At 39.9% G+C, this 27708-nt stretch overlaps 3 protein-coding genes and 1 long non-coding RNA gene across 5 annotated transcripts in view; 3 read left to right on the plus strand and 1 right to left on the minus strand.

The window, feature by feature from the left end:
• LOC110159508 (type-2 ice-structuring protein-like) overlaps positions 1 to 13232 on the plus strand; it is a 31022-nt gene extending 17790 nt beyond the window's left edge. The window contains exons 2-6 of the mRNA XM_020924065.2: positions 1411 to 1483; positions 4660 to 4745; positions 9294 to 9410; positions 10923 to 11031; positions 12732 to 13232. Of these exons, the coding sequence (XP_020779724.1) occupies positions 1411 to 1483; positions 4660 to 4745; positions 9294 to 9410; positions 10923 to 11031; positions 12732 to 12796 (450 nt within the window). The 3' untranslated portion in view covers positions 12797 to 13232. The remainder of the gene's footprint in view (positions 1 to 1410; positions 1484 to 4659; positions 4746 to 9293; positions 9411 to 10922; positions 11032 to 12731) is intronic.
• LOC110159509 (contactin-associated protein-like 5) overlaps positions 1 to 27708 on the minus strand; it is a 195472-nt gene that overhangs the window by 138778 nt on the left and 28986 nt on the right. The gene's annotated exons all lie outside the window — the stretch shown is intronic.
• On the plus strand, positions 14011 to 14697 carry LOC129410624 (uncharacterized). The gene is made up of 5 exons (XR_008632941.1): positions 14011 to 14043; positions 14125 to 14213; positions 14311 to 14355; positions 14424 to 14474; positions 14579 to 14697. It is a non-coding gene; the product is annotated as an uncharacterized LOC129410624 (long non-coding RNA).
• LOC129410516 (type-2 ice-structuring protein-like) lies at positions 18613 to 22701 on the plus strand. Of its 2 annotated transcripts, XM_055158917.1 has the most exons (8): positions 18613 to 18645; positions 18727 to 18815; positions 18909 to 18953; positions 19366 to 19445; positions 20646 to 20765; positions 20871 to 20979; positions 21055 to 21133; positions 22380 to 22701. In XM_055158917.1, the coding sequence occupies exons 2-7, from the start codon at positions 18758 to 18760 to the stop codon at positions 21114 to 21116; spliced, it is 474 nt and encodes a 157-aa protein (XP_055014892.1). In that variant the 5' UTR covers positions 18613 to 18645; positions 18727 to 18757; the 3' UTR covers positions 21117 to 21133; positions 22380 to 22701. The 2 variants fall into 2 exon arrangements, with proteins under 2 accessions (XP_055014892.1, XP_055014846.1); XM_055158871.1 differs by lacking the exon at positions 22380 to 22701 and having other exon boundaries at positions 18614 to 18645; positions 21055 to 21149.

Raw genomic sequence — 27708 nt, forward strand, 5'->3', positions numbered from 1 at the left:
TTTGTTTACAGCCGCTGCACATGACTTGTAAACAACTAACTACAGTGTTGGTTAGGCAAGACGGAGAAGTGAGGAGCGGGGGAGGGGGGCGGACATTTCGTGCGCGGACGAGAAGTGAGGAGCAGGGGGAAGAGCGGATCGGGCAGCGGGGACAGGAGCAGGAAAGGGGAGCAGAGAAGGTTGCGCGGAGATTCAGTGCGAATGAACTAGCTACAACACGCAGCAGCAAGCGGACTCTTTCTTTGCCTTGAAAATTACGTTTTCAGACATAGGATATCACTTTCATGTCCTGAAAAACGTTTGTCTAGCTCTTGAAAATAAAGTACGTTTTCATAATAAGCAGAAGTTTCCTGCGTCTGCTTCAGTCGCGCCATCGCTGGAATGAATCTTCAAGAATCACCTTAGTTTGGCTTCGCTGCTTTTCCCCTTGTCTTCTTCTTTCAGCGACCTCAAAAACGGACTTTCTTTTGCGGCAAACTGCTCCTGGATTCTTGTCGCCATCGCAACAAACTTTGTGCGAACTGCGAGGAAGATATAGGTCAAAAAAAGCCGCTAAGAACTGTTGCGTTGGTGGAGTAAACAGCGTCTGTGCGTCTTGCGTCTGTGGACTGCGTGACAGACGTACGTAAACCACGTACCGGCGGCGCAGGCAAGTCAGTTACACTAGAAACGTAGGGAGTTTGATTGACAGCCTGTCAGCTCACAGATAACGAGGCAGTGTCGTTATCTATTGGCAAATGTTTAGCCCCACCACGTCCAGAGTTGATGAATTTTTATTCTCTTTTTTTTGGTCATCATAATTACAAGGCTACTGCATCTATAATCTATCACTGACAATTTGAAACAAAAAAAAATCCTCCATACAAACTTTAACGTTGTCATTTATCCAGGCCCTATTATTTCGAAAAATTTTTACTTGTTTGTAAGGAATGATCATGTCCCAAAGTACAGAGTCTCCAGGCTAGTTTTTAACTTCTTTGATGAGCACTTTCCCCATTTATGGACAGTTTGTGTTGTAGTGTTTATAGTGTCGTATACGTGCTCCTCGACTGAAAAGTTGCAAGGCGTTGAATTTCCGCCAAACGCAACAACTCATAAAAACAACTCAAAGCAGGTACAGTCTGACATACAATTATCTACTTATGAGCCTGATGTGATTATCGTCCTATTAACAATATGAACGCAAATGAACCTGGACTTAACATTGGACAATAAAGGAGTCATAGAAGTGTCTTGTATGCCGGCAGTAAATTCTCAGAGACATAATAAGATAAGTGTCCTGGGGGCAGAGGGAGTGACTTCAAAGACAGACAGGGCAGAACTTATGACACAGAGTGCACTTTAATTATTATCTGTCGCAATGATGTTCTCGCTTTTCCGGTACGTTCACTTCTTCGGTTTCCTCTTCAGATCCTCAGAGTGTCTCCGATGAAGCTGCTGGTTGTGTTGCTCTTCGTTGGCTCTGCAGTGGTTCATAGCACAGGTGGGTTTATTCTCGAAGTTACTCTCTTTACTTTAATCATCTCAGAACGTATCGTTGTTATTGTTTTAATCGTGCACTGGTGTTAAATTCGCACACACAAATCCAGTAACATTTAAAAGAAGAAGAAATAAGGGGAAGAATTGTCGTATCTGCCCTTTTATTGGACAAACAAGTAATACAGGTCTTTTTAGACACCGGTTTTACAGTAACATGCTAAACATAAATTGATATAATTATGATGATTTGATTGCTACTGCTTTATGTTGTTGTCAGACGAGGTCTTAGTAGGAGTGAGTTACTGTATTTTCTGCACTGTAGGCGCTCTGGATTATAACACGCACTGTCATTGAATGGTCTATTTTCAAACTTTTTTCACATATAAACTGCACCGGACTATAAGGCGCATTAAACGAAACACAACAGTTCGATAAGTCAGTCAAACTTTATTTAACGTGTTCACAATAACTCTCAACTTCTTTCAAATGTAACATGGGCCCTGGTCAAGCAGAAGTAAACAACAAGGCCAAAAATTCAAGTTAATGCATCTGATATAAAAATGTATTGAACAGATACATATGTACTCTAGTTTATCAAACTGTTTACCTTTTTAGTTCTAAAGTTACATATGTTTTAAACAGACCATGTATGAAACATGGAACAAAAATTATTTCCCAAATTTCAAAGACCCAAAAATCATGTAAATAAATGGATGTATTTCATCATATCTTGTGTTATTCCATCTTTGAACTGTTGATGAAGGTACATGATAAAAAAAAAAAAAAAATTATTTAAAATGATAAAAATTTGCTTGAAAGGACTGACATATTTTATAGAAATAGTTTCCTTTCATTTTGAAGTAATATTAAAGTATTCAGAAGAAAAAAGCAACAAATGATGTAAAATCCTGCACCTTCTACTTGTTTGAACAATTTTCCCTCCGTTACTTTTCCCTCCGTTACCATGAACTTTCTTAATAAAAAATCTCATGACTCAAAAAGTCAGAGGTTTTTCAACCTAATCTTGTACCATATGGTAGAAAACTATATGAAGCAAATATTCAAACCAGTTTGTTAAGGATATGTAAGTGAGAACCAAGAGTTATCACTGTTTGGATTTATTGCCCAAAAAGTGCTGCATATTTCATTCCCTCCGTTACCGACATGAGTTTTAAAATTTTTTGTCAACAACTTGAAAGAATATCACAGGTTTAACTTTACCCTGTTGGAGTGTAACTCTTTCCTACATTCTGATACTTTACTTATTTCATTAGTCCCTCTAGTTTCTGAATAAGAGACATTTGAATGTAAAAAATCTGCCCCTGTTTCCCTCCGTTACCACTTGACTGGACCCACATGTAAAAAAAATACTGTCTGAGACACTAAATTGTTCGAGTATTCACAATAAGTCATAATAGTTCAAACAGTTGGGCGATTCTGGCGTCCAGCACGTCCACATCCCTCTTGTCGTGATCCGAGTCAGTGTGGTTACTGTTCTCCTGCAGTTCAGTGATGATTCTGGTCTTGGTGAAAGCTCGGACCACAGTTGATCCTGATCCTTAGCCCGGGCGTCCACGATCCGTTGGCAAATAATGACGATTGAGTCATTAATGTTGAATTCCCTCGCAGTTGCTCTATTCCCATGTTTTACTGCGTGATTTATAGCCTTGAGTTTAAAGTCCACGTTGTGAGCGTGTCTCTTGTCATGATATTAAAAGGAATCACAGTATGTTTTACTCCTGATGCTCCTGACTGCGGGAGCCGTAATGCTGCAAGTGGAGCGGCTTTGTAGTTTACTAAAGTCGTACTAAGACAAACCAATAAATTAATATATAAGACCCTCTGGATTATAAGGCGCACAGTCGTTTTTTTGATGAAATTAAAGTCTTTTAAGTGCACCCTATAGTGCAGAAAATTTGGTACACAGTTTTACACCAGCTAAGGAAATTCCCATTTGTTTCCGTGTGACTCTGTCTGCTGTCATGATCAGATCACACAGGGGAGAGGTTCTCAAAAGTGTTACATCTTATGAACAAAGTTAAGTATGAGAAGAAGAACCTTGTTTTTCAATATAAAACCAAAAATAAGAAGACGAACAAAAAAGCAACTATTTTCTTCATTATTTGCGCCTCTGGACTGAACCAGGACTGAACCAGGCCGGGACCAGACTGGGACTGAGACTAGGACTTAGACCGGGACCAGACAAGGACCTAGTCCGGGACTAAGGCTGAGACCGGGATCAGACCAGGACCAAACCATGATACGGGGACCAGACCGGGACTGAGACCAGGACCAGACCAGGACTGAAAATGATTCAGTCCTGGTTCAGTCCTGGTTCAGTCCTGGTTCAGTCCGTATGCGGCGCAATAGTCCCACATCGCATTTTAAAGGCACGGAAACCGTTTCCCATTTCTGTGACTTAAACCAGGACTAAACCATTTTCAGTCCTGGTCTGGTCCCGGTCTGAATCCTGGTCTTAGTTCTGGTTTGGTTCCAGACCTGATTCAGTCCTTTTTCAGTCGTATGAACGAATGATACATGGATTTTTCTTCTTTACAAAATGCTCCAAATTGTCCAGAGCACCAGCCTCAGACTCATTCAGACTTTCTGAGCAGCCGATATTCTCGTAATATTATGACTTTATTTTGACTACGATTTTATTCTCATAAAATTACTACTTTGTTCTCGTAGCGCCAGCATTTTTTTTATCTGACCCTTATACTCCGTCGTACATTTGCCAAGAACAGGTGACTTGTTAAAGTGGATGTCCGGCTACTGAAATTTGAGACGTTTCTTCTCGTCGTTTGCACACACGGGTAAAACATATCCCCCTCACTAATGTTCATTTAACATCAGAACTTATTTTATCACACGGCTATAAACTGTTTGAGTGCACTGACAGTATCGCGAGCGAGTGTAGAAACTTTATTTTAACCCTAGATCCATGTGTAATCGCACAGACAGCGACGTTTTCTTCCCTCAGACTGTGTGTATCCACTGTGTTTCCAAACCATAGACCGTAAATATGAACGGACAACGTGCCAAACAAATAATCCGTCCATATATTCACTGCATCGTTTTATTATCCGCAGGGTTCAAAGTGTGAGAGAAAAGTAGCGGCTTATAGTCCGGGATTCACAGTAAATCAAAATTAACGAGACGATCATAACCTGTTTTCAGAGCGGACGTTGCCTGGAGTCTGGGAAACATTCAATGGACGGAGTTTCATGTTTGTCAAGAGTCTGATGTCGTGGAGCGAGGCTCAGGTGAATATTTAACTTTCATAAATGTGGCTGGTTGCAGTGGTTGGCTGTTTTTGTGGCTTTCACACAGCAAATTTTTTTTTACTTCAGTTTTTAAGATCATATCATGGTATTTTAACCAACACTAAAGTGCAGTTTAATTTTTGCTTCAGCGAAAATTGAATTTCACACACAGTATCTCCATCTGTATGTATCCGCTCTTTTTTTTGTTTTTTCTTTTTTTAATTGGATCATTTGCGGTAAACAAAAACAAAACATAAACCACGTCTACATGGGTCATGACAGGAAGAGTCCGAGCTGAACAAACGGTACAAAATGCATCCACAAAAACAACTCCACACACTGGACATATAAGGCTACGTTCAGACTGCAGGGCTTAACGCTCAATTCCGATTTTTTTGTGAAATCTGATGTTTTTGCGAGGTCGTTCACATTTCCAATTAAATGTGACTTATATGTGACTCCAGTGTGAACATTAAACGGCCCAAAAGTGTCCCACATGTGACACTGGAGACACGACGACATCAACCGCAGCGAGCGTCTCTGTGTTTACAGAAGTTGTCCAAACATGGACGCAGCATCGAGCACCTGGAGATTTTAAAGTTCCTCTCGTACCGGAGCCAGAACATGAACAACTTACTTGTTTTAAGGAGGAGATTGAGAAGGAGAAGGACGAGGTTTTTGGTCGTGGTGTTTTGTGGTTCAGTCCGTTGAAAGGAACGTGTGGATGTGGAGACGGAGCCAAGAGTGGTGAGTGGTGATGTGCTTCACTTCAGTGACATGGAGTTCATTAACAATTTTCACCTACTTCAGTGCAGAATAGTGACGTTTGTGTCTTGTTGATAACGTGTAGGTGGATGAATGCGCTTTGGCCTTTCAGACTGAAGTCACATGTCAAAAGATCAGATATGTATCAGTTTCAGGAGCACATATCCAAGTGTCCTGGGTCACATTTAAAAAAATCGGATCTGTGTCGTTCAGACTGACATTAAAAGATCAGATACAGGGCACATAGAAGTCAAAAAATCTGATTCTGGGTTACTTCAGGCTGCAGTCTGAACGTAGCCTAAGAGACAAAATATAAATTAAAACAAACAAAACTCAATGTACAATTCACTCCAGAGCTCCATATTTTCCAAAACACAACAGTCTATATAAGGTTTATATAAAGTTTCTACAGTGTTGAACTATTTAAAGTCATTGCGCCGAATTTTTTCCCCCCGTTTATGGTCGTACAAACTAATAATAATGTTAACGAAGGGACAAAAGTTTATCGTTTATGATCGTGCGAAACAAACAATGTGAATGAAAGAATGTAAGGATTATTTGTTTTTCGTTTATGGTCGTACAAACTAATAAAAACTGTTTCAGTGTCTTAATAGACTCAGTGGAGCTGATGTGTTTAATATTTGTTTATAATTTGAATATAATTGGGGCGGATTTCAAACTAGATTTTTAGATGGTTTTAATAAAAGGCGACTTGGTGGTTTTACTGTTGACCTGTTTTTACTGACCTGTATTTGTTACACGGAGCTCATTCTTTTTAAGAGTTTGGTTATTTTTAGTACCGCTGGCTTTGCTAACAGGCAACAGGCAACAGGCTTTCTTCACCAAATCTGCACTCAGACTTTTATTCTGATTGTATTTCACTGCTCACTGTGCTCACATTGCCCCTTGGAATACTGATTGATTGACTGATTGATTGAAAGAAACTGACAAACAAAATAAGTAGGGCTGGGCAAAATAAAATAAAAAAATTATCGCATTAATCGCAGGAGTTTGAGCGATTAATCACGTTTAATCACATGTTATACGCAAAACCGATTTAATGAATTAAAAAGTAGAAGTTTAGTGCACTTTTATTGGAAATGTAAATAAAAGAGCCAAACATTTGTTGTGCAAACAGCATTTCTCAGAGTCTTCGAGGTGTTCAGTGAAGGCTCAAGAAAAAATACTGAATGGACTTTTGTACTACTAATACATTTTTTGAATATTTTTTATGCAGTGAGTAATAAACACGACACTAGTAATAATTTCTAGATCAGTTGTTATAAACTGATATTTCTTGGGAAACAAAGGGTTAATATAATGAAATGGAAATGGACCAATCACAGTTTTTCTTCCAGTGGTGTCTGGGTGGTAATGGTATCTAAGGTGATTAAACAAAAAATAATAATAATTTAAAAAAGGTGAATCATGTGGTTATGTAAAACAACTGGGGTAGGACTCCATAAGTTTTTTAAACTTCATCCTCCTCCTTTTGAGCACCAGGTCCCAAACATGTCATGTATATATCACTATTTTTGTTATTGTTTTTGAATTTCATTGTACCTGGCTCAAACAAAGAAATAAATTTAATGAAATCTGGGTAAATCAGTGACTCCCCCTTCAGCACTGAACTAAAGAAATAAGCTCAGCTCAGAGCCCACGGCTGGTCCGGCCAGAGCTGGAGCCTGCGGCCGAACCCACGGCCAAACCCACGGCTCGCGGAGTTTCGGACACGTTGCATCTCACGTGGTCAGAAAAAAGTGAAAAAAAGTGTAAAGAAAAGACGTCAAACTTAAAGAAACGCTCGCGGTGCACTTTTTCAAATTAAAAGCCAGAGAGCAACAGACGTTTACAATGAAATAAATAAATAAATAATAAAAACTGCATTAACGGCGTTAAAATAATTGTCGTCGATAATGACTTAATTAGTTAATGCAAAATTAACGCACTAACTTGCCCGGCCATAAAAATAAGACATAAGACAAGACTCATGTGAGGCTCATTCTGCTTCTGATCAGATCAAAGTACATAAAACATAAAAAAACATAAACAGCTTCGTCATCATGTCGAGTGTTGTTGTAGTTAAGAATGAATCAGCATGTGTTATCAGTAAAAGGTCAGTTTTTATTTGAACATGTTTATTTCTTACACACAGTTCCTTTGAAGGGCCCATCTCCTGCAAAATACCTCTTTTCACATTGTATCTTCTGCACATAAACAAGCACAATTTGGGTTTTGGAACATCCATTACACAATAGTTCTGAAATCTTACTGATTTCTTGGAGACAGTCACAGACCAGGAACTATGAAAGTCCGACTATCGCTCCTCCCCCCGCCCGTCCTGAGAAAGCACAGGCTCCGCCCTCCAAACGTGACGTAGGCTCTGAGTGAGCCGATGTTTTGTATCATTTCTAATCTTTTTGTAATTGTTTTATTGACTGTGTTGTCCCAATATTGCTGGTTCAACTACATGTTTAAAAGAAAAAAGAAACATAGGCGACTTATGGATCCTTTTATTACTGTTTTTCATTGTTTAAAACTTGAATAATACTAAATGTTCAGCGCAACACGATCACTCAACAATAAACAATAAATAACAATAAAATATCCGATTTATGTGTCTATTGACTTGGGGTCGCCCTTTGGGAAACCTCCTTGTCCTGGCTTCTCAGGCAGTAGGGAGGGGGAGACAGACGTGCGCCCTGATAGCGGCAGGAATAAACTTTTATTCATCATGGAGATACAGCGCGTTCAACCGCATGTGTTGGACCTGGAATCGGATGAGGATTTTGAGGAGCACGAAGCTCAAGCACCGAGTCCACATCAGCTGAACATTACTGCCTGGTAAAGTTTTAATAAACACTAGTAGATAAACTTATTATATCGTGTAGACTGGAGGAGGCGGAGGAGGCAGTCAAACATGTCATAGGTGTAGCTGCCGCGTCATCGTTGTAGCACACAGGTGTCAAACATAAGGCCCAGGGGCCAGATCCGGCCCTCCAAGACCTTTAATCTGGCCCTCGGCTGAGTTTTTACTAACATATTTTAATTATATTTTCTATTAAAATGTTGTTAATTTTCTGTGGTGTTTATCACAGCAGCGTCTCCAGCGTCTCTGTACGTGGCCCCTCCCACCAGAGCAGCACAAATGAAGACTTGTCTCTTTCCAAACGCTCTTAAAGGACGATCGTTTTGACTGTTGACCGTGACACCCTCATCAGAAAAATGTCCAACATGAGAAAAGTGGAGCTGAGTGCAGGATTTTACCAAGAAAAAATTGATTTATTCCTGTCTGCATACAAGTTCATGTTAAAACACTGTGTTGAAATAGATTTTTTCTTAAAGTTTCAGGTGGTTCATAATATTATAATATTTTGTAAAAGAAAGAGTTCATCAATTAAAAAAGATTTCTGTAATAGATTTGTGTTTCTCTGCACAAATATTTGAACTTATTGCTATTTTTGGGGTTTATATGACATGAGTTTTCTGATCTGGTCGGTTGGATACGGCCCTTGGAACAAAATGAGTTTGACACCCCTGTTGTAGCAGCTTTAGTTCATTGTCACGTGGGAGGGTGGCAGAAATACGCTGCAATTTGTTAAAAAAAAAAAAAAAACACTGAATCAATCTTAAAACCACTTTGGCGACAAATACAAGGCCCACACATCACTCTTAGTAGGTAAAAACCTCTGAAAAGTTGATTTTGCATGACATGGGCCCTTTAAAGGAAGTCTTCTCTTTTTAAAATGTCTCCATGTCTTTCTTTGTTTCTGTTTCTTTCAGGTCCATTGCAGCAGTTTGGGTGGAAGCCTCGCCTCCATCCACAACGTTTATGAGGAGGAGTTTGTGAGCAGAATGACAGAGGGACGAGCCTGGATCGGCCTGACAGACTCTCGGCATGTGAGTCGACAGAAAACACACACGACTCAGAGGAGACAGATGATGCACAATCAGCTTTTAACTCATGTTTAAAGGGACAGTCCGTAATTTTGGACATAGGACCTCATTTCCTAGTGAGCCAGAGTGTTGGAGACGTGTGGAGACACTTTTTTAAATATTCCATCCAGTCCTTGTATTTTCCGCACTAGGCATTAGGCGCTCTGTCATTAAATGGTCTATTTTTTAACTTTTTCAAAAATAAACCGCGTGGGACTTTAAAGGAAACACAACAGTTGGATGGGTGAGTGGTTTTGTTTTGTATCGGTTTCAGGAGCACATATCCAAGTGTCCTGGGTCACATTTGAAAAAATCGGATCTGTGTCGTTCAGACTGTCATTAAAAGATCAGATACAGGAACATAGGGGCCAAAAAATCCGATTTGGGTCACTTCAGGCTGCAGTCTGAACGTAGCCTTAGTAAACCCATGATACACGCCCACTGCTCTGTACTTTCTCCACTTTTATATATTCACAATATACATTATACATATATATTATATATATACAACTGACATTTGGCTCTATAAACCCATGAACAGCTTCTGTTCTCAGTCATGATAATGGCAGTGTGACGTAAAATGTGTGCAGTTGTAAATGACCTGTGCAGTTTTACACTAGAGCCCTGCACTCCCACGGGACCCAACGCAAAACAGTGCGGCATGGGACACATTTTGAAAGCTCACAGCGGGTGCGGGCGGGAGCGTAACTGTATCTAAATGAGTGTAAATAAAATATACAAATGATTCATGTTTGCCTATCATACATCATTTGTGCTGGATATTTTATTTGGCATTAATAAAAACATTTTACGCAGCCTCAACCTGTGGACGTGCTCTAATCCCACGCACATTTAAGACAATTCCTTTCTGCTTCTCCGTGTTTGATACAGTTTAAGAAAGCGAACGTGCTCATCTTGAGGGATTTGCGGGGGTGAGCGGGACTGAAAATTCTGTCCCGTGCAGATTTCAATTTTAACCAACAAAGATAAAGACATTGGACCTGTGGACCATTAAACATTTTCAACTGGTTTTATGAAACATTTTGGAAACTATATAGAATGTTTAATAATTTAAAGTGCATTTTGACAGTTTGATATAATTTTCTAATAATTTACTGCTTGGGGAAAAATTCTTCATACTTTTAGTCAAGTGGCCGTTGACAAGAAAAAAACAGAAAATACAAAAATACACGAAGAATAAGAGCGTTTTAAAACAAAATCCTTCCACCTCAGTCTATCAATTCCAGAGACAATTTATGCACAGGTAAGGCAATTTAATAAGAAAATGTAGGGTGACATTTATTTTTTTTAATTTTTCAAATCATACCTATTGTGAACTTTTGTTTAGTTTTGGTCCTTGTTAAGATTCTGGAAGTAAAATGATAAACTCTGATGAAATTACGAAACTCGAAAAGACGAGATGAGATTTTTCTGAAGGTTGTTTGTTTCTGACGTGTGTTTTGTGTGCGTTTGCAGGAGGGTTTGTGGTTGTGGAGCAGCAGTGAGCCGGTGACGTACTTGGGCTGGTGCGCAGGACGACCGGACGACGACAGGGGGCAGCACTGTGCAGTCATCAACCACCAGGGTAAGAACAGACGAGTGTGGGGGGCCGCGAATCAGGTCTGTTTACTTCTAAGATTCCTAAGCCTTGACTCCTCTCCTTGATTTAGCCGAGAGTGTGTGAGGAGAGGAGGAGAAAGGAGGAGAAAGAGAAAAAGGGAGAGGAGAAAGGGATAAAGGAGAGAGGAATAGAGGAGAAGAGGGACAGAGAAGCGGAGGAGAGGAGGACAGATGAGAGAGGGACAGAGAAGAAGAGGGACAAAGGAACGGAGAAAAGAGGGATGAAGGAAAGAAGGACAGAGGAGAATAGGGACAAAGGAAAGAGGGACAGAGGAGAAGGACAGAGTAGAAGAGGGACAGATGAAAAAAGGAAAAGAGGTGAAGAGGAGAGAGGGACAGAGGAGAAGGACAGAGGAGAAGAGGGACAAAGGAACAGAGAAAAGAGGGACAAAGGAAAGAAGGACAGAGGAAAGAGGGACAGGAGAAGAAGAGGGACAAAGGAACAGAGAAAAGAGGGATGAAGGAAAGAAGGACAGAGGAGAATAGGGACAGAGGAAAGAGGGACAGAGGAGTAGGACAGAGTAGAAGAGGGACAGAGGAGAAAAGGAGAGAGAGATAGAGGAGAAGAGAAGGACAGAGAAGAGAGGGACAGAGGACAGATGAGAGAGGGACAAAGGAACAGAGAAAAGAGGGACGAAGGAAAGAAGGACAGAGGAGAAGAGGGACAAAGGAAAGAGGGACAGAGGACAGAGGGACAGGAGAAGAAGAGGGACAAAGGAACAGAGAAAAGAGGGATGAAGGAAAGTAGGACAGAGTAGAAGAGGGACAGAGGAGAAAAGGAGAGAGAGATAGAGGAGAAGAGAAGGACAGAGAAGAGGAGAGACAAAGGAACAGAAAAAAGAGGGATGAAGGAGAGAGGGACAGAGGAGAAGAAGGATAGAGGAGAAGAGGTATAGAGGAGAGAGGGACAAAGGACCAAAGAAGAGAAGAGCAGAGTAGAAGAGGGACAGAAGAAGAGGAGAGAGGAACAGAGGAGAAAAGAAGCAGAAGGACAGAGGAGAAGAAGGACAGAGGAGAGGAGGAGAAGAAGGACAAAGGAAAAGTGAAAAGAGGGACAAAGGAAAGAAGGACAGAAGAGAAGACGGACAAAGGAGAAAAGGGACAGACGAAAGAGGGACAGAGGAGAAGTAGGACAGAGGAGAAGAGGGACAGAGGAGAGAGGGACAGAGGAGAAGAGGGACAGAGGAGAGAGAGACAGAGGACTAAAGAAGCAAAAGGACAGAGGAGAAGAGGGACAAAGAAGAAGAGGGACAAAGGAACAGAAAAGAGGGACGAAGGAAAGAGGGACAGAGGAGAAGAGGGACAGAGAAAAGGACCAAAGAAGAGAAGAGCAGAGTAGAAGAGGGACAGAAGAAGAGGAGAGAGGAACAGAGGACAAAAGAAGCAGAAGGACAGAGGAGAAGAAGGACAGAGGAGAGAGGACAAAAGGAGACATCAGTAGAGGAGACAGGGACAAAGGAGACAGGGACAGAGTAAAAGAAGGACAGAGGAGAAAAGGGACAGAGGAGAGAGGAGCAGAGGACAAAAGGAGACAGTGGCAGAGGAGAGAGGAGAAGGAAGCGAGGAAAGAGAAATGAGATGTGCCCCTGGAATGAGGAGCCTGATTGTTTTTTTTATTTTGTTTTTAATGTTTTTTTTTGTTTTTTTTGTGTGTTTGTGTTTCAGGGCAGAGGTGCTGGGACGACATGTGGTGCAACGATCATTTACCTTTTGTCTGTGCACAAAAATAAACCTGCTGGAAAAAAAATCTGTGACTTAAAGGTGCATTATGTAACTTTTTGGTTGGGGCTCTGTCACCTGATCGTTTCTATGGAGATGTCCGGCAATGAGCGGAATTACCGAGAAAACAAAACAAACAAACAAAAAAGGGATATAGCCCCAAATGTGAAAACAGGAAAATACCGCCATGTAATCCATTAATTTCAACAAAGTAACTGTAATCCAATTACCACTCATTGAAACAGTATCTGTAACTGAGTACAGTTACTCATAATTTGTACTCTGATTACATAACGCCAGTACATGTAATCTGTTACTCTCCAATAATGACACTTAAAGGTTGTATAGAGGATTTTTTTAAGGAAAGAGAAATCCAGCGACAGTCCTTGACACCACCTTCCTCCTCCACAGGTCCCTCTAGAAATAACTTAGAGACCGACACCTCAGTTTTTAGACCCTTCGTCCGCTTCAGTCGCGAATCGCTGAAAGGAATCTCCAAGAATCACCTCAGTTTGTCTTCGCTCCTTTTCTCCTTCTCTTCGTCTTTCAGCGACCTCAAAAACCGACTTTCTTTTGCGGCGAACTGGTCGTCGATTCTCGTCCGACATCGCGACAAACTTTGTGCGAAGTGCGAGAGAGCCACAATTAGAAAAAGCCTCTAAGAACCGCTGCATAGTTACCTTAGAAACATAGGGAGTTTGATTGACGACCTGACAGCCAATAGAAAATGAGGCAGCCTCGTTTTCTATTGGCTGATGTTTATCTGGCCTCAACACGTCCACAGTTGATAGATTTTCTTTCTTTTTTTTTTTGGTCATCATAATTACAAAGATGCTGCGTCTCTGTAATGGTATTTTAAACTTTCACTGACAATTTGAAACAAACAAAAAATCCTCCATACAACCTTTAAGACATGTTGACCCCCAAAAACAACTATGTGTGCAAAAAGGTACTAGGAAACAGTGTGTCTACATCAAGACAGATTAAACCAAAAATACCAAATCTTCATCTCACTCACTTCTCCTTCCTGCTGTTGTTCCATAAAAAATCCCCTTTACCACTGACCCCTGAACACATCACATCACATCACACATCAATTTCAAACTCAAACTTATCTAACGAATGTGGACTTTGACCTGGAGATGGAAAATGTTTTATTAAAGTGAACTTGTTCCATCCACTGTAATCATAAACTACCTCCTTTATTAAATGTGGATGTTTTCCTCCTCACTCCTCAGACCCAAAGACTCTCAGACAGGTCAGTACTCACTGATGCGGACACTTAATGTATCATGTCCTGCTCTTCTTCTTTGTTCTCACTTGTACAATCGTCTCTTAGGTTTCCTCTGTAGATCTTCAGTGTGTTCGTGATGAAGCTGCTGGTTGTGTTGCTGTTCGTTGGTGCTGTGATGGCTCAGAGAAGAGAAGGTCTAACTCTAGAATGGACTCTTCTGATTGTGTTTTTACTTGGACCATTTATGTACAAATAAAGTTATATTTTGTTCTTTCTCTTTCTTTTTTATAGGTACTGCAACACCAATGTCTGTGAATGATAATCATCAGGAAGAAGGTAAGGTTCTCAAAAGGGTTACGTCCAGTGAATCAAGTCGAGTTCATTTGTGTGACATGATGTTCCAGGTCCAACTGATGAATCAGACAAAGAATCAGAAAAAGAATCAAGCGGTGGCGGTGAGTAAATTTTGTCTTTAAAGTGATAGTGTGGAACGTTGCCTGATTCCATGGAAAATCATTGCTAATCAGTGAATCCTGAAGTAACTTGAGTCTGTTTTCAGTCCATAAATCATTGAGAGCTTGGGGTTTGAATACAAAGGAAGTATGGAGAGAATGGAAAACATTCAATGATCGGCGTTTCATATTTATGAGGTTTCCGTTGTCATGGAGCATGGCTCAGGTAACTCCATTTTAAATATGTCTACATCTCTCACTCTCTAATAGTAAGTAACCCTTATCACAACACAGTTTAACAATTTAAGCTTGACAATAATCAAGAACATATGGCATTGTTTTTATTGATTGATTGATTTTCTTAATTCAGAACCTGTTCTTTTGCATTCCTGTAAAACTCAGACCTTAATCTACAATATAAGTAGATATAACAAGATGTATAACTCTGATAAGTTATATATCATACCCTTTGTACTGGAACGTTGCTCAAAGAAATAAACCAAACTCTCTTTCTCTTAGAGGGCGTGTGTATACATTTCGGTGGAGGCCTCGCCACTATTCACACTCCTGAAGAAGCTGCTTTTGTGAGCAAATTGGCACAAGGAAGAGAAGCCTGGATTGGCTTTTCAGATGCACAGAATGTAAGACTATCAAACCCACATCTATTCAACTCAATGCATGATTTTTTTTAAGAACCCTAAAAAGCTGTAATTAAACAATATTTGTAAATCTCTTTGCAAATTTAAGGAAGACTTCTGGCTATGGCTCAACAGTGAACCCATCACCTACACACAGTGGTGCCCAGGGGAACCCAATAATGCGAATGGAGAACATTGTGCAGCTATTAACTTCACCAGTATGACATCTTTATATAAATGTGATTTCTGTCTTAATAATGTCACATGTTTTAATGTGCACTTCTCATTTTCAGGTGACCAGTGCTGGAATGATGAAAACTGCAACAATAAATTTCCCTTTGTCTGTGAAATAAAAAAAAATAATTTAAAAGGCATCCATATCTACAATCCAAATCTAGTCTTTCAATCCATTTTAATGATCCACTGTGTAACTTTTCTGATGGAGATGTCATTGCGTTGCTGGGAATATTTCAAAGTATGGCATTTAACTTATCTGTCTCCATGGGAACAAGTCACAGGTCAGATCTGTTCACAATAAGAATGCATGTTTTCTAGATATTTTTGAGCAGCAGCTGAATTGGTTAAAAATATAAGTTTAATGCCATTCTATGGAATATTCCAAGAAAAAGCAATAACAGTTCTATGTTATTTCTTACTTTCTTCATACTTTGTACATTTCAGATACATATGGAATACATCCAATAAATGAAGCAAGATATATATGTTGACAAACTCTTGGCCTACTCTCCTTCCTTGTTGTTGTTGTGAGGACCCCCTTGAAAAGGAGATGGCAAGACATCTCAAGGGGCTTATCCTCTAAATAAATAAATTCTAAAATTCTCAATGATCCTTATGAAAAAAGGTCTCCTGAAATGGTTTTCTCTTCACAGCTGTGTCAGAATCAAGAAATGCCAAGTGTTCAAAGCAGTGATCAAAGTGAAATGTGGCTGTATTTAAAATTTTAAATAAATTTTGAGTTATTTTGAGTTTTCGTTTTTGTTTGCTACATCCTATATGTGTCCATTCATAGTTTTGATGCTTTCAGTGAGAATCTACAATGTAAATAGAAACAGAACATTAAAAAGTGTGTCCAGAGTTTTGCTAGTGTACATAAACAAACATTAGAGACAACCTGTTACACACAGAACAGTTTACAGTTCTTTCAACTGAGTCATAGGCCATAATATAATGTAACATTATTCTCTGTTGGGTTAGTGGCTCTTAGGGCCTCCACACACTACAGGATTTTTCAGTCTTAATACATTTTTAAACCTGCGACAAAAAGCACACACCAGACAGAAGAAGAATCTTATGAGATTTTAAATCTCTGATCACAAAGACTTCTGCAGGATCTGTCTGTGGTCCACAGGCTGTAAAATTGTGAGCGTGATCATGTCAGCTGTTTCCTGTCTACAGTAAAACTGCTCGCTTTGAGACTCTTCAGTGTTCAAAGATCAGAGCTCTGCACTTCTAGTTTAGATACAAGTCAGAACTGTGTTATTATTTGTGAAATGTGGTGCAATAGTTCAGATTCATGATTTTTAATGCAGAGGTCTGGTGATAAAGTCCACAGGAAGTAGAGTCACTGTCACTAATTTGCAGCTTCACCTCGATCCGTGCGCTGTGTGGATGTAAACAGACACACGAGGAACTACTCTTGCCTTTTTACTTCTAAAGAACACTTCAAACTAGATTCACAGCTCTGTTTAGTAGACTGGGTGTAATTATTTACGGAGGACAAATTCTACTTTACGTGAGGTGAGAAATAATTTCACTATTTCCTGAGTTTGTATGTTGCGTCTCTGTGTCAGTCACTCTGTCTGTCCCTGATGCTGTTTTATTAGCTGTTCTTCAAGCTGCTACAGTTCAAGTCTGAAAAACACCTAAAGACCTCTAGTTGTTACTGACACAAGTCTGAAGAACATCCAATGTTTTCTCAGAAATTATCATACCCCATCTGCCCCTCATATATTCTGTAAGTGAGAACAGCATTGTGTTGCACTGTATTATATGAATTGCAAAATGTGTTGAACTGAAAACAATATTTTTTTTATGTTAAAATGTCATTAAAAATAAATGTGTATACTATCGCTGTGACTTAAGTCAAAATAGACAGTTTTTTTTTTTATTTAATTTTATTTATTTATTTATTTTTTTTTTTTTTTTTGTTTTTTACATTAAATTGGTCAGAATCTCTAATCTTTAATTCACAATACAGGATATTGGCCCACCAGCCACAATTGTGGCTGACCATAAAACTCACTTTTCATTCACTTTGGGACAAAAAAAAAAAAGAAGCTTGATCATGCCAAAGTGCTACAAATGGCACATGAATTTCATCCTTTCATTCTTGTGGAAAAAATGGGGCATTAATGGGTTAAACTGCTGCACATCAGGTTGGTGAAGTTGCACTGTATTGTTTTTTTATTACTCAAACATGTATGGATGACATAACTTTTCCTCTCACCCACTCCTAATTTTAACTAGACCTGTTATAAACAGTAAAACATGTTTGCTTTGCAACGTCCTATCAATTCAAATACTTTTGTTTGTCAAACTCTTCTAGTGTCACACAGCGCTGTCAGCGTAGATATCAGGGCATCTTACTGTAGCAAACTGTTTTTGTGTGGCTTTTCATGGACAGAGGTGGTTAAGAATCTATAAGCACCTCAAGCTCAAAATCACATCAAAACTCTCACAAGCATAAAATATGACTTATTATTCCAACTTTAAAAATGACTTGTTATTGACATTTGTTATTATAAAAAACTCATGGCAACTTATCACAAGGAAGTTACTGATAATATCTTTTCCAGGAAGTAGGCTGACTTATTTGTTTGTTTTTTTTTCTATGGTGAGACACTTGGCCTCAGCACTTGGTTATAACTTATTATCTTTTTCCCAAAAACATCATCCAACAAATCATCAACTGCAGCATTAGTGGTCAGTCAGGGGACTGTAACTTACAAATTAGTATTAATGTTATAATAATTAATAATTAAATAACATGGAATTTTTGCAGGTTTTCTTTCAGTACTGGTGTTGTCAGTCAGAATAGAATAGCCATGTCATTAAATACTTTGTTGGAGTATTAGGGGGGAAATGTATTTGTTTATTTAGTAATTTCCTCTCCCAAAGACATTCGTACGAGGGCTGTAATGAACTAAAGAAACTCTTGGTTGACTTAAGACATGTTGACCCCCAAAAACAACTATGTGTGCAAAAAGGTACTAGGAAACAGTGTGTCTACATCAAGACAGATTAAACCAAAAATACCAAATCTTCAGCTCACTCACTTCTCCTTCCTGCTGTTGTTCCATAAAAAATCCCCTTTACCACTGACCCCTGAACACATCACATCACATCACACATCAATTTCAAACTCAAACTTATCTAACGAATGTGGACTTTGACCTGGAGATGGAAAATGTTTTATTAAAGTGAACTTGTTCCATCCACTGTAATCATAAACTACCTCCTTTATTAAATGTGGATGTTTTCCTCCTCACTCCTCAGACCCAAAGACTCTCAGGCAGGTCAGTACTCACTGATGCGGACACTTAATGTATCATGTCCTGCTCTTCTTCTTTGTTCTCACTTGTACAATCGTCTCTTAGGTTTCCTCTGTAGATCTTCAGTGTGTTCGTGATGAAGCTGCTGGTTGTGTTGCTGTTCGTTGGTGCTGTGATGGCTCAGAGAAGAGAAGGTCTAACTCTAGAATGGACTCTTCTGATTGTGTTTTTACTTGGACCATTTATGTACAAATAAAGTTATATTTTGTTCTTTTTCTTTTTTATAGGTACTGCAACACCAATGTCTGTGAATGATAATCATCAGGAAGAAGGTAAGGTTCTCAAAAGGGTTACGTCCAGTGAATCAAGTCGAGTTCATTTGTGTGACATGATGTTCCAGGTCCAACTGATGAATCAGACAAAGAATCAGAAAAAGAATCAGGCGGTGACAATAAGTAGATTTTGTCTTTAAAGTGATAGTGTGGAACTTTGCCTGATTCCATGGAAATAGAAAACCATACTTCTGAACATTCTCCATGCAGATGGATGTGTTTTATGCTGTACTGTGAAAGATTATAGCCAAAGTACATTTCCACAGTAAGCATGAGTAAATTAAGAAATAAGTATGAGACATGTTTGTCGAGATACAAGCCCACTCAGAGTAATAAAATCCTTTAATTCAGTCCCCAAAAAATAAATCATGTTTAATCAGTGAATCCTGAAGTAATTTTGATCTGTTTTCAGGAGGACCTGGGACGTGGGAACCATTCAATGGGCGGTGGTTCACGTTTGTCACGGCCCAGATGCCATGGAGCATGGCCCAGGTAATTCTGTTTTAAATGTTTACATCTCTCTTCCGCTTTGGTATAAACACGCAGTTATATGTGTGTGTTAACTACTTGCTTGACTTTTGTGTCTGTCTGCTCCCACTGCTCCGTACACAACCCCTCCCCTCCTGTCCCGTACAGAACACGCACACACACGCAGCATATTTTATGTCTTCACATATACTTTAACTGAACACACAGATGAACAATTAAAATTTTACTTGGATTATAATAAATACATATTTATTTATGTGTTTATTGTACCTTTGCATTTCTGTAAAGCTCAGTACTTAATGTATAAGATGTATAACTCTTATAAATGAATTTATGCAAATTAAAACAAAAACAACTAACATCATAACTCATAAATGTAGAATTACAGCGCCAAGTGCTTCACTCACCACGGGCACCACTGATTTTTCTTCTCCAGCTCTTCTTTGAGCCCCTCGGATTTCTTTAGTTTCTCGTGTTCCTTTTCTCTGATGTTCCCATTGCTTGATATTGCGATGTCCACCGGCGTGGCTTTGTTCTGCTGTTTATCCACCACGACACTGCGCTGTTAGTCCATCACCATCTGTCAGTCTGTATCTGAAGTCCCACAGGATCTTGGCTCAGTCATTCTCCGCAACCTTTGAAGGGGTTTCCCACCTTGACCAGTGAGTCGATGTCTTGCTCGCTCGGAGCGCACAGCTGATACCATCCATGTAGAGGAGATGACTGAAATGAGTCGAGACCTGAGTCAGTCTCCGTAGCCAGTGCTGATGATGCTGATATTAGCTGTGATGATGTCTAACATGAGCTTCCATGTTGTGGAGAGACAGGTTATTGGCCAGTAGTTGGATGGGACTGCACCCTTTGAGGGATCTTTCAGAATTAGCATCATGCACCCTTGGGTTAACCATTCAAGGTGAGTCCCATCCCTTAGCAGCTGGTTCATTTGTGCTGCCAGGCATTCATGGAGTACAGTGAGTTTCTTTAGCCAGTAGGTGTGGATCATGTCAGAGCCTGGAGCTGGACTCTTTCCTGGATGTCTGCCACTGTGATGGTGACTGGATTCTGTTCAGGAAGGTTGCTGTGGTCTTCTTCAGATCCACCAGCCACTGTGCATTGGTCTTATGTGATGCCATATGCCTGTCCAGTAATTTTCAGTCTGCAGCCTTGGTGGGTCAAATAAACCAAACTCTTTCTTTCTCTTAGATGTCTTGTATGACTTTGGGAGGAAGCCTTGCCACTATCCACAGCCCCCAAGAAGATAAGTTTGTGAGTTATCTGGCGCAGGGAACAAGAGCCTGGATTGGCTTTTCAGATGCACAGAATGTAAGGCTATCAAATACACATCTGTTGGACTCATTATTGCAGTGTTTTTTTTGTTTGTTTTTGTTTTGTTTTTTTTAAAGCTGTAAATGTCTTTGCAAATTTAAGGAAGGACACTGGCTATGGATCAACAGCGAGCCTGACACCTACACAGGGTGGTGCCCAGGACAACCTGACAACTGGCATGGAGAACACTGTGCAACTATTAACTTATCCAGTATGACATCTTCATATAAATGTGATTTCTGTGTTCATAATTTCACATGTTTTAATGTTCATTTCTCATTTTCAGGTGACCTGTGCTGGAATGATGAAAACTGCAACAACAAACGTCCCTTTGTCTGTGTGAAATAAAAACTGAACTCAAGCTTGTAAGCTAAAAAGGCATCCATATCTACAATCCGAACCTAGTTTCTTAATCCACTCAGCTAATGATGCGCTGTGCATTTTTTCTGGTGGAGGATCAGCCACCTGCTTGTGTACATGGAGATGTCATTGCATTGCAGGGAATATTTCACAATATGGCATTTAACTTGTCCATTTCCATGAGAACAAGTCACAGGTCAGATCTGTTCACAATAAGAATGCATATTTTCTAGATACTTTTGAGTAGTGTTGTTCCGATACAATTTTTTGGGGATCTGATACCGATACTTGCATTGGTGTACTCACCAATACCACAGTGTGAAGAAGTACACTTAAGCTACTTGATCTGTAATATACAAAAGCAAAAAAGAAATGCAAGAATATATAAGATTTTGAGGACTAAAAAATTGGGGAAATGTATAATGATCTTAACAATAAGTAGTGCTAATTTAAGCTGATTTAAGCAGTTTCACTTTCTACCACAGTGCAGATAAAAACAGCAATGAGGTCTGTAAAAAGACGCTCATCATGCTGCTTTTACCGCTATTGTCAGGCTGCACTCTCAGTTATTTTACTAAGTTGAGAGTCCACACTAAAGGCTTAATGAAAGTATCAAAGAGGTAACTCTTTTCTGTCTTTTCTGTTATTGTTGGTGTGTTTTAGGTGTCTGCAGAGTCTCCACAGTCTGTGTTTAACCTGCTCTATGCGTGAGTGGCAGCATAGCCACTGAGGTAAAAAGCGGCTGCACGCATCTAGTTTTACTTCATGATTTCATGGATGAATGATTGCATTAATATATGTTGGGTTTTATTGGCATGTACTCTATTTATGATATCATCCTGAAATTAGTAATTTTGCTATAACCTGGCGCAAACATACTGCCTCTTTGTGTAGGTCAATGTTTTTATGTGCATTGTTCCTGATAGATAAATAAATAAACAAACAAAAACAACAGGTCCTCATTTAGGAAAATACACTGTGGTCGGATTGGATCGGTGATTTAGTCTGAGTACTCGCTGTTAGTGGTACTTTTGAACAACAAAAAAGATAAGTTTAATGCCATGCCACAGAATATTCCATGAAAAACCAATAACAACTCCATGTTCATTTCTTACTTTCTTCATATATATGTGCCTTCTCTCAATGATATATATATTATATATATATATATATATATATATATATATATATATATATATATATATATATATAAATAAATAAAGGTCTCCTGAAATGTTTTTTTCTTCACAGCTGTGTCAGGGTCAAGGAATGCCAAGTGTTCAAAGCAGTGATCAAAGCAAAATTGGCTGTATGTAAAAACCTGAAACAATTTTGGAGTTATTTTGAGTTTTCTTTTTTGTTTGCTACATCCTATATGTGTCCATTCATAGTTTTGATGCTTTCAGTGAGAATCTACAATGTAAATAGAAATAGAACAGATGCTATAGTTAAATCATATGTGACGTTAACAGTCTGTTGTTCTGTTCTATTGTTTTTACTAGAACTTGACTTTCAACTTGAAATGTCGGTTCCTGGTCTCTGATTTTATAGAATAAATTTCCTCCAAAAAGTGCGACTTATAGCCTGGAGTGATTTATATATGTTTGTTTTTTTCTTCTTACGCATTAAGCACTTTTTGGCTGGTGCAACTCATACAAATATGTGACTGTAGTCATTTTCACACACGACCACCAGACATGGAGCGTAGACTCCAAGCAGGATCACGCCCCAACAACTTCATTCACACATGCAGTCATCAAACAAACTGTCACTTTATTTGTCTTAGATTTAAGCACATCACAAGGTGGAACAGAGCATTTTGAGCTTAGGAGATGTAGACAAACTAGGGGTGTAACAATATCCAAGTCTCACGATACGATATATCGTCACTGTATGAACCTCACGGTACAATATTTATTACAATATCGTGGGAAAGCTCATGATATGGTGGGGAGGCTCACGATTAGAGATGTACCTGTATTTTGCGCACTATAGGGGCTCTGGATTATAAGGTGCACTGTCACTGAATGGTCTATTTTCGAACTTTTTTCACAAATAAACCGCACCGGACTATAAGGCGCATTAAACGAAACACAACAGTTAGATAAGTCAGTCAAACTTTATTTAACGCGTTCACAATAACTCTCAACTTTGTTCAATTGTAACGTGTAAAAAAAAAATACTGTCTGAGAACGCTAAATTGTTCGAGTATTCACAATAAGTCATAATAGTTCAAACAGTTGGGCGATTCTGGCGTCCAGCACGTCCACATCCCTCTCGTCATGATCCGAGTCAGTGTGGTTACTGTTCTCCTGCAGTTCAGTGATGATTCTGGTCTTGGTGAAAGCTCGGACCACAGTTGATCCTGATCCTTAGCCCGGGCGTCCACGATCCGTTGGCAAATAATGACGATTGAGTCATTAATGTTGAATTCCCTCGCAGTTGCTCTATTCCCATGTTTTACTGCGTGATTTATAGCCTTGAGTTTAAAGTCCACGTTGTGAGCGTGTCTCTTGTCATGATATTAAAAGGAATCACAGTATGTTTTACTCCTGATGCTCCTGACTGCGGGAGCCGTAATGCTGCAAGTGGAGCGGCTTTGTAGTTTACTAAAGTCGTACTAAGACAAACCAATAAATTAATATATAAGACCCTCTGGATTATAAGGCGCACAGTCGTTTTCTGATTAAATTAAAACCTTTTAAGTGCGACCTATAATGCAGAAAATACAGTAACAATATCCAAATCTCTCTGTATGATATTTGTGATATTTTGTGGAGGCAAACTAAGCTGTTAATATGTGACTTTTTTCTCATAAAATGCCTTGATAAGACTTAATCAAAAGAACTAAGACTTAAAAGTGTTAGAACTGTTATTTCTTCTTGTAGTCTGCACTGAAATAGAGTAAGGGATCATGGTCTAAGTAGTTCCCTCTGTCTTTTTTTTTAGACACTGCTGCACCATAACTGTTAATTTAAGCAAATTCGATATTTTGTGATGATCCACGATGTTACTGAGAGAACTTTGACGATATTGGTTATTGTTACATCCCTAAAACAGACTAATAATAAAGTGTTACTCAAACGTGTGACACAAAACACAACTCCAGGTCTCTTTTTGAAGAGATAATAATATTTTTACACGTCTTAAAGCTCACAAGAGTCACTTTTGCGTAATACGAGACCTTCAAACCGATGTCCGCATTTCTAGGACCGCAACACAAATATTATAGCTCTCCAGCCTATTGTTTCTTCACACGGCGCCGCGTTCACTGTTCGCCACATCATCATCGCACACGCCGCACACATCCCCAGCGGTAAACCCGAGCACGGCGCTATTTTTATCGCCTCCATTGTCTCGCCGGCCGCACCACTCATCATTTTAACGGACTGCGAGAGACACCGGCCGCGACAACTGTTGAGACGGACTGTTCTGGGACGGCCGCCGGACCGGAGCGGAGGGATGACCGCGGGGGCACGGGTGGGGGAGTGGGCCCGGGGTGAGCGATGGGCCCGTGTGGAGGCGGCAGGTGCGGGGGGCTTCCGGGCAGGTGCCGCTCCTGCCGGGTCGATAAAACCAGGATTAGAACTATCAGGGAGATGGATAGTGGACAGGTAGGCTCCGGGCGGCGTTAGATGGGCCGAGCCGCTGCGGCGAAGTCGTAACTCAGAGAAAGGCGTGTGTTTATAGTCGGGATGGGGAGGTTTGTCAGAGGAGGGAAGAAGAGACTAGAGTGTATCTGCGGGACATGTGTGTGTGAATTCAAGCGACTAATAAAAAAAGTATAGGGTAACACTTTATCATAACTACACCTTATTTAGCCTTAATAAAGCATGAACAAAGGCTTAATTAATAATGATTCATGCTTAGTAACTACTTAATTATTACCTGAATTAGCACTTAACTTGCACTTAATTCGCCTGTGCTGTAAATAGTTACTCATAAGTATTTCTTACTTAATTACTCATGAACTAACCATTTGTGTGTGCATTTGTAAATGTATATTTAAGTACAAATTTGAGCATTTATTAATGATTAGTAAGCCATGAGAGAATGATTTACTAGTAATGCATTATTGTTTCTCTGGAATTTGACCAACCTTAACAAATGCTTAATAAAGCATAATTAGTCTTCACTTTAGAAAAGCTCTCAGAAAGACTTAACTAACAGAAAACAGCTGCCTGAATGATCATTGTATTGTATTATCAGTAAATCATTCTCTCATGGCTTACTAATGATTAATAAATGGTTAGTTCATGAGTAATTAGGAAGTATTGAGTAACTATTTACAGCACAGGCGAATTAAGTGCAAGTTAAGTGCTAATTCAGGTAGTAATTAAGTAGTTACTAAGCGTGAATCATTATTAATTAAGTCTTTGTTCATGCTTTATTAAGGATAAATAAGGTGTAGTTATTATAAAGTGTTACCACTATTGCAGCACTTTAAGTTACTCTCACCAAAATAACTGTGAAGATGCTGAAATTTTGCACCGTATATGGACTGAACCAGGACTGAATCAGAGCTGAACCAGGACTGAACTAGGACTAAAACAGGACTCACTGTCGGGACGGGCTTGAAGGTGACGCAGGAGAAAGGAGCGGCTCTGCTCTGCTCCTCACGGAGGTAAGAGCGGCTGTCGCCCGATCGTGCTTTACAGACACCCTGCTGCTCGGGCTCGAGGTCCTGATTTCAGCAACTGTTTGCGGGGACCCGACCCGGTGTAAGACTCTGCTACAGCGCGTAACTTCTACCTTCCTTCAGCGTGTCCAGAAGTCCAGCTTTTGGTGTGACAGTTTGCATCTTCCTCTGTCTTTTGGGTGTGACCGCAGGAGTCTTTGTCGGTGCAGAACGTTTTGTCGATATTGTGGGTTTTGTCGGGGAGAAAACGTACAAACATACAGCACTTCAGAATCACACTGATACAGATCCAACATTTATTTAAATTTGGCAGCTGAACACATTCTGTTCTGTATAGGAGACATGAGTCCCTGTGTCAGGACGCAGCGGGAGGAACGCAATACGTGCTCATACACTGTAAAAACAAAAAGCATGCAAAATTGCACTAAAAAAATCCGTGAAACAGCGAGACCGCGAAAGGTGAAAACCAGGTCTAAACTAGAACTGACCCAGGTCTAAACCAGGTCAGCGTGGAGTTCTGTGTCGGTCCTTTCGCTCGTGGTTCATGTACAAGTGCAGTGCCAGTGTAATTGTTGACGTCACGGGCTGGTCGCCATGTTAAGCTGTTGCAGCTAAGTTAGTTACATAATTAGTAATTAATTAGATTTAAATGGTACAATTTTGTTTGGTTATTAATGAATGTATAAATGTAAAACTTTAAACATGCATCAATAAGTTCTGTAAGTAAGAGGCAATGGAAATGTTGTATAATTGAGCAATTTAATATGTTTCAGTACATGATTTATATGTTTGATTTAAAAGAAAGGAAACTGATACATGATTTGAACATTTGGGGGCGCACTAGTGCCTGTCTGTTGTATTCTCATGTAATTACATGTGAAGAAACGCTGTTCTTGAACTTGCTCACAATCAGTGTTGGGAGTAACGTGTTATAAAAGTAACGAATTACTGTACTGCGTTGCTTTTTGCAGTAACGCAGTAATGTTACGGCATTACAGGGGAAAAAATGTAATATTTTACTCGGTACAAATGTGACTAACGTGTGTTACAAAGCATTTTTAACCTGGATTGAAGTGGTGGGTTTTTCGTTTTTCTTCATATAAATTTGCTAAAATTACCGCGATATCAGCAGGCGGTGAAACGCTGGAGACGCGCCCACGTAGACCGTCAGGTGACCGCGGGCGAAAGGACCGGCGCAGAACTCCACACTCCACGGGGCGAACCGGAGCTGATGCCCGATCGCACCTTGCAGGCTTCTAAGGTCTAGTCCAAGATTAGTCCTGGTTTAGACCTGGTTTAGTCCTCAGTTCACTCCTGGTTCAGTCCTGGTTCAGTTCTGGTTCAGTTCTGGTTCAGTTCTGGTTCAGTTCTGGTTTAGTCCTGATTCAATCCTGGTTCAGTCCTCAGTTCAGTCCTGGTTTAGTCCTGGTTCAGCTCTGGTTTAGTCCTGGTTTAGTCCTAGTTCAGTCCTGGTTTAGTCCTGGTTCAGCTCTGGTTTAGTCCTGGTTCAGCTCTGGTTTAGTCCTGGTTTAGTCCTAGTTCAGTCCTGGTTTAGATCTGGTTTAGTCCTGGTTCAGCTCTGGTTTAGTCCTGGTTTAGACCTGTAGTCTGTAGTCATCCTTAATAAGGAATAAACAGGAATCAATCCTCTGACCTGCAGGTTGGTGGTCGAGCGCTCCACCCACTGAGCCACTGTCGCTCACCTTAGAGTCTTAGATTTATCTCCCGGCTTTGACCATTTGCTTAAGGTCTCTACCTGCTTTCCACATTCAAACTATCTTAAAAACAAGCTAATCTGAACACATTTTTATTTGTCAGATGAAGAAGGAAGCCTAAAAACATGTATAAAAACATCATAAAGCCAATATACAATAAGCTTTATAAAGGCATGTTGGTGTAATCCAGTCCAGACAACCACTGAACCCCCCCCTCTGACCCACT

This window comes from Boleophthalmus pectinirostris, unplaced genomic scaffold (genome assembly GCF_026225935.1).
Source record: "Boleophthalmus pectinirostris isolate CB_2022bp ecotype Guang Dong unplaced genomic scaffold, ASM2622593v1 HiC_scaffold_1, whole genome shotgun sequence".
Lineage (NCBI taxonomy): Eukaryota > Metazoa > Chordata > Actinopteri > Gobiiformes > Gobiidae > Boleophthalmus > Boleophthalmus pectinirostris.